This window comes from Mobula birostris, chromosome 11 (genome assembly GCF_030028105.1).
Source record: "Mobula birostris isolate sMobBir1 chromosome 11, sMobBir1.hap1, whole genome shotgun sequence".
Classification (NCBI taxonomy): Eukaryota; Metazoa; Chordata; class Chondrichthyes; order Myliobatiformes; family Myliobatidae; genus Mobula; species Mobula birostris.
Genome location: NC_092380.1, coordinates 11,507,362 through 11,524,954, shown reverse-complemented (window position 1 = coordinate 11,524,954; position 17,593 = coordinate 11,507,362). Strand labels below are relative to the sequence as shown.

General features: G+C 48.8%; 1 protein-coding gene across 1 annotated transcript; it reads right to left on the bottom strand.

The window, feature by feature from the left end:
- Window positions 1-4,799: 4,799 nt before the first annotated feature.
- On the bottom strand, window positions 4,800-15,121 carry LOC140204811 (E3 ubiquitin-protein ligase TRIM56-like). The gene is made up of 2 exons (XM_072271625.1): window positions 14,851-15,121; window positions 4,800-9,245 (listed from the first exon to the last, which is right to left on the bottom strand). Exon 2 carries the CDS (start codon window positions 9,229-9,231, stop codon window positions 7,255-7,257), a length of 1,977 nt encoding a protein of 658 aa, XP_072127726.1. The 5' UTR covers window positions 9,232-9,245; window positions 14,851-15,121; the 3' UTR covers window positions 4,800-7,254.
- Window positions 15,122-17,593: the final 2,472 nt, after the last annotated feature.

The window sequence follows — 17,593 nt, the reverse complement described above, 5'->3', positions numbered from 1 at the left end:
AGGTCAGGCAGCATCTATGGATGGGAATAAACAGTCGATGTTTCGGGCGGACACCCTTCATCAGGACTGGAAAGGAAGGGGGAAGAAGTCAGAGTGAGAAGGTGGGCGGGGGGGAGGAAGAAAGAAAAATAAGGTGGTAGGTGATAGATGAAATTGGGAGAGGGGGTGGGGTGAACTAAAGAGCCAGGAAGTCGATTGTTGAAGGAGATAAAAGCGCTGGAGGAGGGTGAATCTGGTAGGCCAGAAAAACTATGGAAGAATGGGAAGGGGAGGAAAATTGGGCAGGTAAGAAGAGAAGGTGAAAGGGAAACAAGAATGGGAAATGGTGAAGGGGGGGGGGCTCATTACCGGAGGTTCGAGAAATCAATGTTGATGCCATCAGGTTGGAGGCTATCCAGATCGAATATCAGGTGTTCCTCCTCCAACCTGAGTATAGGCTCATTGTGGCAGTGGAGATCATGGACTGATGTATTGGAATGGGAATGGAAAGTAGAATTGAAACGGGTGGCCTCCGGGAAATCCCGCTTTTTGTGGCGGACAGAAGTGAGCGTGCTTGGCGAAGCGGTCTCCCAATCTAGGGCAGATCTCACCGATATACGGGAGGCTACACGTATATGCAAGCACGCACTTGCACACGTAGACACATACTGTACACACACGTACACGCACGCTCGCACCTTGAACACATGCTCATACACACACACACCCGTGGTTAATCACGCAATACAACTGAGGCTCTATCTGTCCAAGCCCCAAACACTATATATTGCACTTGACTCCCAGAGCCTAGGGTTCACTGCTCTTCATGAAGTTTGGCTTCTAACTCAGGTGGTGCCTGTGCCATATTTGCTCCCTCGGATGGTGCCCTCGAAGTAGTCTTTCATTGGCTGTGGTCCTCTTTGGATGCAGTCAAGGCTATTAGCTGCCAGTTCTTGCTCCAACACCTCACTTCACCCTTTTATGCTGGCGGTCTCCCCTCCATCATTCAGTTGAGATGAATCTAGACCTGAAGCATTGACTGTCCATTTCCCTCCACCCATGCTGCCCGACCTGCTGAGTTCCTCCAGCATCTGGTCTGTTCAAGGTTCTTCACTGTTGAGCACTAAGGCAGAGGTACCGTTGCTCTGGATGGCTGAATGGGGGAGGGGGGCCGCTAGTTTACCAAGCTGCCGGAGTGACCTTCTATAAACTTCACTTGCCTGAACCAATTGGATGGCGAGGTGTGAGGGTCAATCTTAGTAACTTCAAAGGATAAAGACTTTGAGGGAATCTTTGACTGCAACTGTCCAAATAAGATAGGGCAGGAAACCCAAGCTCCATTCAGTCTGGCTCCCTATTGTAGTACAGACAAAATACTGGAGGAACTCAGCAAGTCAGGCAGCATCTATAGCAAATAAACAGTTGGGCCGAGACCCTTCGTCAGGACGGGAAGTAAGGGACAGAAGCCGGAATAAGAAGGTGGGGTGAGGGGGGGGGTTGGAGCACAAGCTGGAAGGTGATTGGTGAGGGGGAGGGGAAATGAAGTAAAGAGGTGATAGGAGGGGCCAAAGGGCTGAAGAAGGAACCTGACTGGAGAGGAAAATGGACCATGGGAGAAAGGGAAGGAGGTGAAAAGCAGTGAGGGAAAGAGAAAGGGTGAGAAGGTAATCGAAATGGAGAATGGAAAAAGAGAGAAGGGGGAGAGGGCAGAGTAAGTACCTTAAGATAGAGAAATCGATGTTCATGTCATCAAGTTGCAGGCTACCCGGGTGGAATATGAGGTGTTCCTCCTACAACTCGAGTCTGGTCTCTTCATGGCATTAGGGGTTGGTGACTGTGCAGGGGATGATCCCCAGTGGTGAAGTCTGTGACAGTGGCTCGATGATCATCGCTAGGATCCTGACCCAGTCCAAATGAAGTGTTCTAACCCGAAACATCGACTGTCCATTTCCCTCACGGACACTGCTTGACCCTTTGAATTCCTCCGATCTTTGTGTGCGGCTCAGACCAAATGTCAGGTTCAGTTTTTGTGGATGTGGATCTAATCAACATTGAAGGTCGATTGCCCCATGATTCCCAGCTCCCTGTTCTGAGGAAAGCCACTACACCAAGATGACTTCACCTTCATCCTTGTTACTTTACATCTGCCATTGACTTTGCTCAGTCAGCTTGTCTGTCTCTTTGAAGCTTCGTTTCACGATCCATATAGCTCACATTGTGTTTCTGAATTCCTTTTGGACTGGTTCCTTAGAATAAATGACGCACAATACATACTCAGTGGCCACTTCATTATTACCTAATAAACTGGCCACTGCTTGTTAATGTAATGATCTAATCAGCCAATGATGTTCTGTACACCTGCTTTTTGATGCAATTATCTGATCAGCCAATCATTTGGTAGCAACTCAATGCATAAAAGCATGCAGACATGGTCAGGAGGTTCAGTTGTTGTTTAGACCAAGCATCAGAACGGGGAAGAAATGGGATTTAAGTGGAATGGTTGTTGGTGCCAAACAGGATGGTTTAAGCATTTCAGAAACTGCCGATCTCCTGGGATTTTCATACTAGTCTCTAGAGTTTACAAAGAATGGTGCGAAAAACAAAAAAAAAATCCAGTGCGGGGCAGTTCTGTGGGCAAAAACACCTTTTTAATGACGGGTCAGAGAACGGCCAGACTGTTTCAAGCTGACAGCAGCTCAGATAACGTTACAATAGCTGTATACAAAAGAAAATCTCTGAATACACAACATGCCGAACATTGAAGAAGATGGGCTACAGCAGCAGACGACCAACAACATTATTTGGTACGTAGTGAAGTGGTCACTGAGTGCATAGTTTTTGTTGATAGCAAGATTTTTTTTTCTTCCTCATGGTGGGGTTGTCCAAAGCAAGAAAGCCTAAGGTGAGAGATGGGAGGTGAAGAGGAGATCTGGGAAGCTCTCACACGGAGAGTAGTAGGAATCTGATATCTGGTGCCTGAGAAGCTGGTGAAGGCAGATTCATCTTTTAAACTCTTTAACAGATATTTAGGCAGTCACTTGAATAATCATGGCATAGAAAACCATAAACTAAATGTGGGTAAATGCGAGTAGCACAGAAAAATAATTTGTCAGTGTTGATATGGTGGACCAACAATCTATCTTCTCTGTAGGGCACTGTGTGGATAAATAGGGTAAAGCTCTCAAGCTGCTTAATCGTTTGAGAGATCTCTTGATCTTTCCTACCAAAGTGATCATAAGCCTTGGCTAAGAATCTTTTTCCTCCTACTACTGGAAAGACAATAGGGAGAGCAGTTATATTGAGTAAATAGCAAACAAGGGTGAAGACCGTGGCCAATGTTACATGAAGATGGAGTTTAACCCAGATAAATGTGAGGTGTTGCACCCCAGTAGGGCAAATGCAGGGAGACAGTACACTGTTAAGGGCAAGATCCTTAAGTGTTGCTGATCAGAGATCTTGGGATCCAAGTTCATAGCTCCTTGGAAGTGCCTACACAGGTCCATAGGGCAGTTAAGAAGGCTTATGGAATGCTTGCTTTTGTTGGTCAAGGCATAGAGTTCAAAAGTCAAAGAGGTTATGTTGCAACTTTATAAACATCTGGTTAGGCCACAGTTTACGAATAAGGGGTAGACAATTTAGAACGGAGTTGAGGAAAAACTTTTTCACACAGGGTTGTGGTTCTGTGGAATGCTCTGCCTTAGAAGGCAGTGGAGGCCAATTCTCTGGATTCTTTCAAGAAAGAGTTAGATAGAGCTCTGAAAGATAGTGGAGTGAAGGGATATGGGGAGAAGGCAGGAAAAGGGTAGTGATTGTGGTTGATCAGTCATGATCACAGTGAATGGTGGTGCTGGCTCGAAGGGCTGAATGGCCTACTCCTGCACCTATTGTCTATTGCCACAAACTAAATGTGGGTAGATGGGAGCAGCACAGAAATTTGTCAGCATTGATATGGTGGACCAACAAACTATCTTCTCTGTATTGCACACAGTGCTGGTTGCCCCGCTACAGGAAGGATGTTGAGGTTTTGGAGAGGGTGCAGAAGAGGCTTACCAAGACGCTGCCTGGTTTAGAGGGCATGTGCTATCATGAGAGGCTGGATAAACTTGGGTCGTTTTCTCTAGCGCGGCAGAAGCTGAGGGGGGATCCGAATGAGGTTTATAAGATTATGAAAGGCATAGACAGACAGGGAGTATTTGTTTCCCGGGGTTGAAGTGTCTAAAACCTAAGAGCATGCATTGGGGGGGGGGGGGTGGATGTGAGAGGTAAGTTTTTTACTCTGAGAGTCGCAGATGCCTGGAATGCGCTGCTAGTGGCAAATACTTTGGAGGCTTTTAAGAGACGTTTAGATAGGCACATGGATGTGAGGAAGATGGAAGGATATGGATATTGTGTAGGTAGGAGGGATTAGTCTTTTAATTTACTTTTTAGCTGGTTTGGCGCACTGTGGGACGAAGGGCCTGTTCCTGTTCTATGAGATGCCTGGACCAAGTGTGTCCGTCCCAGGTCAGGGTGGGAGCGCCCAGAATGGAAACGGCATTGAGCTGGGCTGCCCACTGGTCTATACATTAAGCCAGCCCCATCAGACAGTTTGTGAGAATGTCGCAAGTGTGCGGGCGGCTCGATCGGCTGGGTCTCCTACATGCAGGAGGCACTCTCATACTGCATGGGCTTTCGAGTGCACGTTTTTCGTCCCGGCGGCCCCGCCTAGTCACTCCTGCATCGTAAGTCACCCAGTGTCTACAGCGGCTAACACGGCTCAGTAAAACGTTTAACCACACCACTCCATTGCCGTTCCTGCTCAGCGCATAAGTGACATTAAGGAACTTCAAAAGAAATTTTATTTCAACGTTTTTAAGATGCTGCAGTAAAAGAGTACATTGGAGTAACTAACAAGTTGGATAGAATGGAATAATTGGTTATTTTTCAGCAAGCACAATAACAACAGGATCTGGCACTTACACTGTTAACATAATCGCCAACATGACTAAATCAATAGGATTGGGAGAGCTAATCAAAGGTCACTATTCATACTGGATCTTAACCAAGAACTGTTCATTGGAAGCCCAACACTGGAATCAGGTGTAAAGCTCGACAATACAATCAACTCCCTATGGAATTTCCTTGATCTTCAAGTCTATGATTTTACTGATTTTTGTTGATTTCTCAAAAGGTAATCAGAACAAATTCTTAAGCTTTTGTTTTTGGATTTGTTTACATTTTTTCTACTTAAGAAGCATTTCTTTACTACGCTTGTTAAACACTAGATACCTTATATAACAAGCAAAAACTTTTCCTTTACCCTCAATAAATCATCACTAAAATAATCTTGTCTTTATTAATTAGTTACTGCTTATAACAAAGTCATCACCAAAGCTCTCTGCGTTAGTTCCCAATGAGTAATTTTCGTTAATGATCTGTTCTACTTGGAGTTACAGCACAGTAATGAGGCCCTTTGGCCCATCGAGCCTGTGCTGCCCAATTACACCCATGTGATCAATTAACCTACTAACCCACGTTTTTGGAATGTGGGAGGAAGCCCACGTGGGCACGGGGAAAACATACAAGCTGATTACAGAGAGCAGTCCAGATAAAACATGGTCCATGTCTCATCCTCAACTGTTTGGTAACACGGAGTGGGGGGGAAACAATCTCAACAGTAAACAGATGGTACAGATCAAAAAGCAGATAAAGTACAGTTTTAAGCTGGTAATGGTAAATTTTCACCCCGCCACGCCCGAATGTGAGAGGAGGGTTGGGCAGGGAGCTAGCAACCCCACCTGTAAAGACCCAAAGCTACAGCAGAACCAACATTAGCTCCAAAGACCTCATCCCCGGGAGAGAAAGGATCTTCACCTTGAAGGCGTATGAAGTCGTGTGGTGAAAGGGGAAGCCACATGGCCCATCAACCTTTTGCCCAGGACAGAGGAGCTGCTGTCGGGTGGCCTATACTCCAGCATGGGTGTTGGCCTTAAGCATAAAAAGAAGCAAGTTATATTTTAAAATAAACGAGAGGCACAAGAGCCGACAGATGCTGGAAACTGCAGAGGCAAAAAGTCTGCTGGAGGAATGCTAGCGTTGTCTCCTCGGGTGCAAGGACCATGCTTGGAATGTTTCAGGCAGTATGAAATATTAGCGTCAAATTCGCCCCAAGAGTGAAAAGTGAAACTTGCTCCACTCTGACAAAGGCCCAGAACCAGAAGAACACAGTCAATATAGCTGGATCCATTTCAGTCACGTGCGCCAACCCCATTTCTGACACTGTGTGCCAACCATGTCAAATTAGGGGCACTGTTGTTTTGTACCACTGTGCTTACTAACTGATCTGAGATCTCTCAAGTGTATTTCACGTGACGTAGAAATGACTGGAGCACAAAGACCCTGCAAGTCATTGGGGGGTGTGAGGAAGTGGAACAAACGCATTTGGGATAATAAATCAGCCATGATGGTATGGTGGAGCACACTCAATGGGCCAAATGGCCTGATTATGGTCTAAATGGAGTCCAGATCCAAGTCTGTGGGGTCATGGTGAGATGATGGTGCCCGTTAGAAAGAGACATCAATGAAAAATGTTGGAGGATTTTGCCTGCCAGAACTCTTTATGTCATGCTTTGGAATGTTAATCTTTTTGGAATGGTTTATGTACAGATAGTTGCCACTTTATTAGGTATTCCTGCTTGTTAATGCAAATATCTAATCAGCCAATCACGTGGCAGCAGCGCAATGCACAAAAGCATGCAGACGTGGTCAAGAGGTTCAGTTGGTGTTCAGACCAAACATCAGAACAGGGAACAAAAGTGGACCGTGGAATGATTGTCGGTGCCAGCCAGGGCAGTTTGAGCACCTCCTGTGATTTTCACGCACAACAATCTCTAGAGTTTACCGGGAATGGTGCAACAAAAAAAAACATCCAGTGAGTGGCAGTTCTGTGGGTGAAAACGCCTTGTCAATCAGAGAGGTCAGAGGAGAATGGGCAAACTGGTTCAAAGTGACAAGAAGGTGACAGTAACTCAGCTAACCATGCATTACAGCAGTGGTGTGCAAAAGAGCATCTCTGAACACACACCACATCCGACCTTGCAGTGGATGGGGCGACAGCAGTAAAAGGCCACGAACATACCTAATAAAGTGGCCACCGCGTGTATGTACAGGTTGCACTGAACTAGACTCAAACTACATTGTGGGTTTTAAGTACCGCCTTCCCTTGCCCCCTAAGCACCTCCCCTCATTACACAGGGCATAAGGAGGTTGTGCTCACCCTGAACCCCTGCTCTGAAGCTAAGACAAGTCAAGTTTGTACAAGGAAACAAACCCATTGCCTTGGGTGACGATGAGGCTGTCATCATCGTTAACAGTAATGACACGAGGTTTGTGAAGTCCATTTCCTGTGTTCAACAGCTCCTCCCTAAAAGTTCCATCTGACCAAAATAAAAGGATTCTATTTCTCTCAGTGACCAGGATATTGTCATTTACATCCGTGCAAATGCTATACGGTTTTATTGCACAATCCAGCCCGTTCAAAGTGATCTGGTCACAGAGAGTGAGGACCACCCCGTCCCTGTCGAATATGACAATACATTTCTTCCCACTGTCGGCTACGATGAACTCCTCCGAAGAGTTGATCGCCAGGAAAAGAAACCTGACGCCTTCGTAGCCGTGCGGCTTGACCCTGCTGACCACGTGCCCGTCGACATCGTAGAGAGACAGGGAGCACAAGGCCCCCTCGCTCACCGCCACATACTCGTCTTCGTAGGCAGCGATGGGGTAGACGGACTCAGAACCACGCAGGAAGAGCTTCCTCAGATAACCTCCGTCCAGCTCCAGAAAGTAGAGTTTGTTCCCCGCAGAGCAGGCAATAGTGTCGTCGCACACAGCAATGCTGCACGGGTCGTCGTCGTCATCGGGCAGCGAGATAGTCTGAATAAGGTGTCCAGCGTCCGTGAAGCATTTCAGACTGGAGTTCTCTTCATCCACGACAATAATGGTTCCATCGCGGGCAACGCTGACACCAGTCAGCTTGGGATCGTACTCGTCGTGCGACAGCTCAGTGTCGAAGCTGAACATGTTCCACACCTTTTGCTTGGGTTGAGGAACCGGAACGCTCGCCTGACGAGAATTGCCTGGACTCCTATGCTGCTCTGCTCTGGCTGGAGTAGTTTGGGCCCTAGGGATGGATTCATCCTCGAACGTGATGCTGAATAGGTTCGATTGAAAAATTTCTTTCTTTATTGATTCATTGACCTTTAGGCTGGGACTGGTTTTCTCTCCCGTAGGCACCTTCAGTGCTTGAACAGCGTTAACATGCTCTTCTACAATGGACTTCAGGCACACTATCTCTCTCGCCTGGCCAGACTGCAGGATGCGCTCGGCAAACTCCCTGGTCCCTTCCGCCTTCTTTATCTGGTGCTGAAGGTCCGCCTTGGCACTCCTGTACAACTCCTCCTGTTCCCTGACGTAATCGGCGAGGGTGGCCTTGACGGCGTCGCCTTGCTTGATCAGGTTGTTTATGGCCTCTGTCAGGGTACTTTCGATCATTGACATCAGGGAGCACTCTGTAGCTTTCAGCCTGTTCCCTGCGTCGCTGAGGCTGTCCTCCTGCTGGGCCAGTGACTGAAGCTCAGTATTCAGTCTTCCAATGAGCTTCGTCACTAAGGGTCTCGCGGTTTCCACTGCTCTAGCCACTGGCGTTTTTCTATGCTGGGCATGAGAGCTCAAGCAACTGGTACAGATGGTGCTGCTGCAGGTGTTACAGAAGTAATCCACCAGTATTTTGGGATGTTGTTGGCAGTACATCTTCTTCTGCATCTTCACCTCGGCCTCACAGGGGCCCGAGCTGAATTCCGGCAGGCTCTTCAACACGTGGCCCGGGTTGCCCGCCGTGTGCTTGACCTTGCAAGAGGGGCAGAGGTGAACGGAGCAGGTCTTGCACTGAGCTGCCGCAGAAGCCCTGTTCTTCCCCGCCGCGGCGCACAGGCCGCAGGCCGCCTCCTCGCTCTCCTGCGTCTGGAAGATATCCAGAAGGCTGTTGATGTGAAAGTTGGTCTTCAGCTGGCTGACGCCGCCGCTCACGTCCACCTCTTCCCTGCACTCGGGACAACGGATCCTTCTGTTTCTACTCACCATGCTTTCCAGGCAGTCAAAGCAATAGGTGTGGGCGCAAGGCAACATCTTCGGTTGCTTAAACCTATTAAAGCAGATCTTGCAGTTTAAAATATCATTTTGGATTTGATCTGCAATGGCCGATGATGTCGCCATGATGAAAGCACAGCCTGAAACAGACGAGAACAGATGTTTGGTTATATAAAGCTGAGATGGCTTGGGTGATTCTGAACATCAATGTGCAGCAGATCCTACACACTTCAGTCCCCCACCAAGAAAGCATCAAGGCTCTCTGGTTCTTTCTCGACAAAAGAACCGAACATTTCCCCTCCAGCACCACCCTCCTCTGTTGGTCCTCACCATCTGAATTTTTCCCTTCCGCTCCTCCCGCTTCCTCCAGATGCGAGGGGTAGCCCACACGGGTCCCAGCTATGCCTCCCTGTTTGTCGGCTATGTAGATCAGTCCACATTTTAAGCCTTCCCAGGCAATACTTCCCAACTTCTCCTCCGCTACATTGACGACTGCATTGGTGCTGCTTCATGCACCCGTGCTGAGCTCGCCAATTTCGTCCACTTTGCCTCTAACTTCCACCCTGCCCTTAAGCTCACTTGGTCCATTTCTGACACCTTCCTCCCTTTTTCCTTGAGCTCTCTGTCTCCATCTCTGGAGACAAACTGTCAACTGACATCTTTTATAAACCTACTGATTCCCATGGCTATCTTGACTCTATACCACTACTCACCCTGTCTCCCTGTAAAAATGGCACTCCCTCTTCTTAATTCCTTCACCTCCACCGCATCTATTCCCAAGACGCAGCCTTCCTTTCCAAATGTCCTCCTTCTTCAAAGACTGAGCTTTTCCTTTCTCTACTATTGATAATGCCCTCGCCCGCATCTCTTCCATTTCCTGAACATCTGCACTCACCCCATCTTCCCGCCACCTTATAGGCTGATTTATACTTCTGCATAGTAGCCTATGCAAGTGGCCTACGCCGTTGTGAGCATTTATGCTTGTGCATTGGTGTGTCTGCATCGCTCTGCAATTCACCGCCAAAACACTAGTTGGCGGTGGGGATTCTATGCCACTGCGTTGAAGTTCTTCGTGTTCAAACTCAGCACGAAGAAACTCAAACTTCAAACAATGGCAACTGAAACTGGAGGAGGATGAATTTTCTGTGGGCCACTGGGAGACATGGATGAGGAAAAGCATTTCAAATATTTTCGGATGTCGGCAGGTAGATTTGATGATTTGGTTCATCGTCTCCAACCATTTATTTCACATCAGTGTACGCACAGTATGCTCAGAGACTGGCAATCACCATTTGAGTTTTAGCTTCAGGTGAAAGTCAGCAGGCTGTAGCAGCTAGCTACAAACTGGCGTCAAGCACAGGGTCCTCCATAATTTTGGAGGTCTGTAAAGCTTTATGGAAAGCATTGCAGCCAGAGTTCCTTCCCTGCCCTTCAGTCGCCCAAGCTACTGCAGCATAGGGGGAAATGCGATGCTACCAAGCGGACCAATCACAGTTGTTGCGGTCTGCTAGTTACATTTTTGGGGAGGTGCGTGTCAGGCTACTGCGTAGGGTATGTGGCTACCTATGGTGTAGATTTGATGCAGAAGTATAAATTGGCCTTAACAGTGATAGTTCCTCTTGTCCTCGTCAACCACCCCATGAGCCTTTGCATCCAACACATCATTCTGTGTAACTTCCACCATCTCCAAAGAGATCTTTACCTCCCCTCCTGCTCCATTTTCCCTTGGGATAGCTCCCTCCGTAATTCCCTTTTCCATTCGTTCTCTCCCCCACCCCCACAAATCTCCCACCCGGCACTTATCCCTGCCAGTGGCCCAACTGCTACACCTGCCCATTCACCTCCTCCCTCCCCTCCATTCAGGGCCCCAAACAGTCCTTCCAGGCGAGGCAACACCTCACCTGTGAATCTGCTGGGATCGTGCTCGCGAGGCAGCCTGCTCTACGTTGGAGAGACCCGTCGTAAACTGGGGGGGGGGGGGGGGGCTGCTTCAGCGGGTGCCTCCGCTTCATCCACCCAAAGCAGAACTTCCCGGTGGCCAAACATTCCCATTCCCGTTCCCATTCTGACATGTCAGTCCACAGCCTCCTCTTGTGCCAAGATGAGGCCACCCTCAGGGTGGAGGAGCAACACCTTATATCCCGTCTGGGTGGCCTCCAACCTAATGGCATGAACATCAATTTCTCCTTCCAGTGATTTTTTCTCCTTCCTCCCCCCACGCTTTCTATTCTCCACTCTGGCCTTTCACCTCTTCAAACCTGCCCATCACTTCCCCCTGGGTCCCCTCTTCCTTCCCTTTCTCCCGTGGTCCACTCTCCTCTATCAGATTCCTTTCTCTCCAGCCCATTACCATTTCCACCCACCTAGCTTCACCCATCACCTTCCTGCTAGCCTCTTCCCCCCCCCCCAACCCACCCAACCTGCTTATTCTGCTGTCTTTCCCCCTTCCTTTTCAGCCTTGAAAAAAAGGTCTCGGCTCACGGCTTCGACTGTTTATTCGCCTTGCTATTTGCTGCCTGGCCTGCTGAGATCTTCCAGCATTTTATATGTGTTGCTTTGAATTTCCAGCATCTGCAGACTTTCTTGTGTTTAAGGTACAATGAATGACAGGGAACAATATCCACATAGAAAATCAGGACCGACAAGATCGGCACCCCACTAGATATGGAGCTGAGGTGGCTCACGTAGTCCCCTCCCTGCCACTCCAGGAGCCAAGTGGACTCGTCTCCCAGGATGGTATGAATTTCCTGCAGGAAAATCATTGCATTTCTCCTGACTCCAAACCTTCAGAGAGGACCCCAGCTGCCGTTCACATTAAGACGAGCCATGGTGAGCTTCCCGTCAGGAGTGCCCTAGGCCTCGGCACCGCTGCCCTTCCTGGTGAGAGCAGAGCTGGTGCTCTTCACCCTACGAAGAGCAAGACTTGAGTGTCACCAGAACTATCTCGTGCCCCGCTATCCCCTGAAGCAGTGGCCCCCAACCTCTGGGCCGCAAAGAATGCAGCGGTGGCCGGAAAGCACCCAGCACATCTTTAAGAAAAAAAGCCGAAATAAACAAGCTAAATAATTAGGTGCCACCTGGCACGTAATTAATTAGCTTGTTTATTTCGGCTTGTTTCTTACAGATGTGCTGGGTGCGTCCCGGCTACTGCTGCACCCCTGCATGCTTCGCGGCCCGGAGGTTGGGGACCACCGTCCTGAAGGAGTGAGGCTGATTCTCGCGCAGATTTCTCTCACCAGGTCAGCCAGGAAGGTTTTAAGCTGTCGCCTATCATTCCTGGTCACAGCCCTCCTATTCCATCTGGGAACGAGACACAAAGACCTCACCAGCCTTGGCTTTCTGGACCAGCATAGGAAGACTAGTTTCAGCCTATGCCTCGACCCTCAGAGGGGAGAATAAATTCTCTGAATCCGTCAACATATCAGCGGGACCTCTTGGGAGGGCTGAGGATGCCTCACTGCCAAGCGTGTTATCTCCTCCTCCATCACTACACCTACAGCCCCCATCTTCCTCAAGTCTACCAGCAGATGGCCGTACTTCTAATCCACATGACACAGCAGGTACCGGCTGTCTCCACCTCAGACCTACCCTGGGAAAAATGACACGGGGGTCGACCCCGAACTATCTTGGGAACCGAGGGTTGATAGGTTTGGCACGGTGAGTGTTATCTCTCGCCTCAAGCATCTTGGGTCCCAGACCACCAGGTTCAGGAACAGCTGTTGCCCTACAACCATGTGGAGGGTTTCACTTGCCTCAGTACTTAGCCGACTCCACAGCCTGTTTCCATGTGTGGTTTTTCATGGATTCTATTGTATTTCTCTATTTTCCTGTAGGTGCCTGAAAAAAAAATGAATCTCAAGGCTATATTTGGTATATATACTTCGATAGGATTGTAGGCCACTCTCAGGGTCGAGCAGCAACACCTCAGAATCCATCTAGGTAGCCTCCAACATGGTGGCATGAACACAGATTTCTCCTTCTGGTATTTTTTCCTTCTTTTCTTTTCCCCTCCCTGGCCTCTTACCTCTGCCTGTCACCTCCCCCATCTTCCTCTCCCATGGTCTACTCTCCTCTCCCATCGGATTTCTTCTTCTCCAGCCCTTTGCCTTTCCCACCCAACACCTTCCAGCGAGTCCTCTTCCCCCTCCCACACCTTTTTATTCCAGCGTCCTCCCCCTCCCTTTCTCGGCCTGGAACGTTTCTTCACTCCCATCGTTGCTGCCTGACCTGCCGAGTTCCTCCAGCTGCTCATGCCCGTTACTTCCATAATAAATTTACTTTTGGACTTTTTGAGTTTTTAAATGGGCCCAGGCTGATCCTGGCCTAGCCAGGTGGCCAAGAAAGCACCCCAACACCACCATCTCCTCAGAGACTCCTATCATTTTCCATAGATGTCAAAGTCAAGGTAAAATTTTATTCCAAAGTACATACATATCACCACATCCTATCTCAAGATTCATTTTTTGCAGGCATTTACAGGAAAATAGATATATTAGAATTTAAGAAAAACTATAAAGACTGGCAACAAACTACATGTAAATAAATAATACTGAGAACACAAGTTAGAATCCTTGAAAGTGAGTCCGTAGGTTGTGGAATCAGTTCAGTGTTGAGGTGAGTGAAGTTATCCACACTGGTTCAGGAGCCTGATGGTTGAAGGGAAATACTCTAACTGTTCCTGAACCTGGTGGAGGCCCTCTGTCTCCTGCCAATTGGTAGTAGCATGAAGAGAGCATGGGGGTCCTTGATAATGGATCACTGATGCACCACAGAAAGCATCCTATCATGCACGGCAACCGCTCTGCCCATCTGCAAGAACCTGCAGAGTTGTGATCGAAGAAGCCCCCGCCACTCTATCACACAAAGCCAGCCTTTCCTGCACCGACTGGACCCATGCTTCTGGGAAAGCAGCTAAGGTAACCAATGACCTTTAAAAAAAGCATGAGGGAGCAAACCACCAGAAACAAGGACAAGCAACACGCATCAACGTTGCTGGTGAACGCAGCAGGCCAGGCAGCATCTCTAGGAAGAGGTACAGTCAGGACGAAGGGCCTCGGCCCAGAAACGTCGACTGTACCGCTTCCTAGAGATGCTGCCTGGCCTGCTGCGTTCCCCAGCAACTTTGATGTGTGTTGCTTGAATTTCCAGCACCTGCAGAATTCCTCGTGTCTGCGAGAAACAAGGGACAACTTCAGCCCACGCTGTTAGCAGACCCCGTAAGGGTCCTCCGACATACTCAACTTGATCTCCCTCCCAATCTAGCTAGGAATGACCCGTACACTTCTGTCTCCCAGTACCGTAACATTTCGGTTCCCTCTTTGGCTAACCTGATGTAATTATGTTTAAAATGTCCTATGTGGGGGGCGCTTTTCAATGCGCTCGTTACGGTGATGATAACCCCCTACTAAAAACGAAACTTAAAAAAGATTCCCGAATCGAAAGTGAAAGAGGCGCACTTACACATCATTATAATAACAGGGAACTAACCCCTTCCCGCCACACCTTAAATTAAATCACAAACTTTTTTTAAAATCAGCGAGCTTCAGGGGAACACCGGGAGCTCACCGAGAACGGAAAGGCCTCGGTCACCCGCACTGAGCGACCCGGCGAGCTCGAATGTAGCAGGCGCTCCCGCAACCGCAGCGAGAGCCCACGCTCCATCAGCAGGTAAGGAGAAACCCCTCCAGCAACCGAACCCCATCATCCGGCCGCCGGGGATGTCCCCCCCGCTCCCCGGATCCTCACCTGAGCCGCTCCTCGGGAGACCTCGCCTTCGCTCCGGCTCCGAAACGACAGGGCGCTCGACCGGGAGGGCAAGGGGGAGGAGATAAATGCTAACCCCTCCCGGTGGCCTTTGTGTCTGTTATTCGCCCCGTGCAATCCCAGTTCTGTTGGCTCGGCAGGGAAAGGGGGACGATCTCGGCCGGTACAGCCGCGCACGAAACAGCCTCTTCCCGTTTTACCCAATCCGAGTTGAAAAATAACAGGTCAATTAAAAATTGCTTTTCCTCTCTCGTTCCGTGCGAATGATGACTCGCACCTATCCGGAGGAAGGGGCATTACCGCCACCTACTGTAATGGAGTATGACAGGGATCAGAACTAATACAAAAGTTCACTACCTACCATTTAATTTAGGTGCCCGCAAAACTCGGCACCCCAGATCTACCCAGTGATTGCCTAATCAGCTTCCCATGTTCCAACTAAAATCTGTGGCACACCATGATCCCATGTAAACACGAGGAATTCTGCAGGTGCTGGAAATTCAAGCAACACGGATCAAAGTTGCTGGGGAACGCAGCAGGCCAGGCAGCATCTCTAGGAAGAGGTACAGTCGACGTTTCGGGCCGAGACCCTTCCTAGAGATGCTGCCTGGCCTGCTATGATCACATGTTCCGTCTCTGGGGCCTGACAAATGCATATTCCCATGCATTGCAACAAGTGCCAACGTGGAGTGCACACCCATATGTCCAAACACAAACAAGGGCAAATCTGCGGACGCTGGAAATCCGAGCAACACACACAAAAAATGCTGGGGGAGCTCAGCAGGCCGGATAGCATCTCTGGAAAAGAGTACACGGTCGACATTTCAGGCTGAGATCCTTCATCAGGACAGGGAAAAAAAAGATGAGGGAGGGGTCAGAGTTAGAAAGTGGGGCAGAGGGACGGGAAGCAAGAACCACAGGGTGATGGGTGAAACCCGCAGGTGAAGGGGGTGGAGGGGTGAAGCAAAGAGCTGGGAAGTTGATTGGTGAAAGAGATACAGGGCTGGAGAAGGGGGGAATCTGATGGTCAAGGACGGAAGGTCAAGGAAGAAAGAAAAGGGGGAGGAGTACCAGAGGAAGGTGATGGGCAGGTAGGGAGATAAGATGAGAGAGGGAAATGGTAATAGGGAAAGATGAGGGGAGTGGCATTATCAGAAGTTTGAGAAATCGATGTTCATCCCATCAGGTTGGAGGCTACCCAGACAGAATATAAGGTGTTGCTCCTCCACCCTGAGTGTGGCCTCAACACAACAGTAGAGGAGGCCATGGACTGACATGTTGGAGGCGGAATGAGAAGTGGACTTAAAATGCCTGGTTTAGAGAGTATGCATTATGATCAGAGATTAAGGGAGCTAGGGCTTTACTCTCTGGAGAGAAGGAGGATGAGAGGAGACATAATAGAGGTGTACAAGATAATAAGAGGATTAGATAGAGTGGATAGCCAGCGCCTCTTCCCCAGGGCACCACTGCTCAATACAAAAGGACATGGCTTTAAGGTAAGGGGTGGGAAGTTAGAGGAAGGTGTTTTACTCAGAGAGTGGTTGGTGCGTGGAATGCACTGCCTGAGTCAGTGGTGGAGGCAGATACACTGGTGACGTTTAAGAGACTACTAGACAGGTATATGGAGCAATTTAAGGTGGGGGGTTATATGGGAGGCAGGGTTTGAGGGTTGGCACAGCATTATGGGTGGACGGGCCTGTACTGTGCTGTACTATTCTATGTTCTATGTTCTAAAGTGGATGGCCACTGGGAGATACCACTTTTTCAGGTGGATGGAGTGTAGATGCTCGGTGAAGCAGTCTCCCAATCTACATTGGGTCTCACTGATATACAGAAAGCCACACTGGGAGCACCAGATACAGTAGATGACCTCAACAGACTCACAAGTGAAGTGCCGCCTCACCTGGAAGGACTGTTTCGGGCCCTGAGTGGTAGTGAGGGAGGAGGTGTAGGGGCAGGTGTAGCACTTGTTCCGCTTGCATGGATAAGTGCCAGGAGGGAGATCAGTGGGGAGAGACAAATAGACAAGGGAGTCACGTAGGGAGTGACCCTTGCAGAAAGGAGAAAGTGTGGGGGGGGTGTGGGAGAGGAGAGATGTGCTTGGTGGTGGGATCTACGGAGAACTATGTGCTGGACGTCAAACCTCAGTCTCACCAACCACATATTTTCCCTCATATTCATTCCAAAACATGCCTTCCCTGGACTGATGGAAACAAATAGTAATACCATCTTCTTGTCCCACTCCCATCCCACAGTTTCTGCCATTTCCCTACCCCAGCCAACCTAATACAAGGTCTGGCTTCATACTCCCCCATATTAAGTATAACCACCTACCTCAGACTTAGTAAGTGCCTATTTTGCTATAACATCTGCCTTTTCATTACCCAATACACCCACATGTAGTAGTACCCAACAAAACTGTACTATTATTCCCTGTGGATGGATCAATTCAATAATTATGCATTCAGAATTCTCTGGAGAAGTCTAAACCCTCCTTCACAATGGTGGCATACTCTCCCCCCACCCCCACAGCTGGAAGTCAATCATATCTCGCATCCTCATAACCCAGAATCTTAAACAATACATGTGATCACAACCAAGCTTCTTGGACACAGATAACACTCAAGGGAACACCAAAACCTAAAACTTATGATTTAAGTTCTTGTCCATTGGCTAACAGAGTTCTCTCACTGCAGTGAAGAACTGAGTTGATCGGAAAAGATCA

Excerpts from the sequence above, each read along its gene's own strand:
- LOC140204811 (XM_072271625.1), bottom strand. The coding sequence starts at position 9,231 with ATGGCGACATCATCGGCCATTGCAGATCAAATCCAAAATGATATTTTA.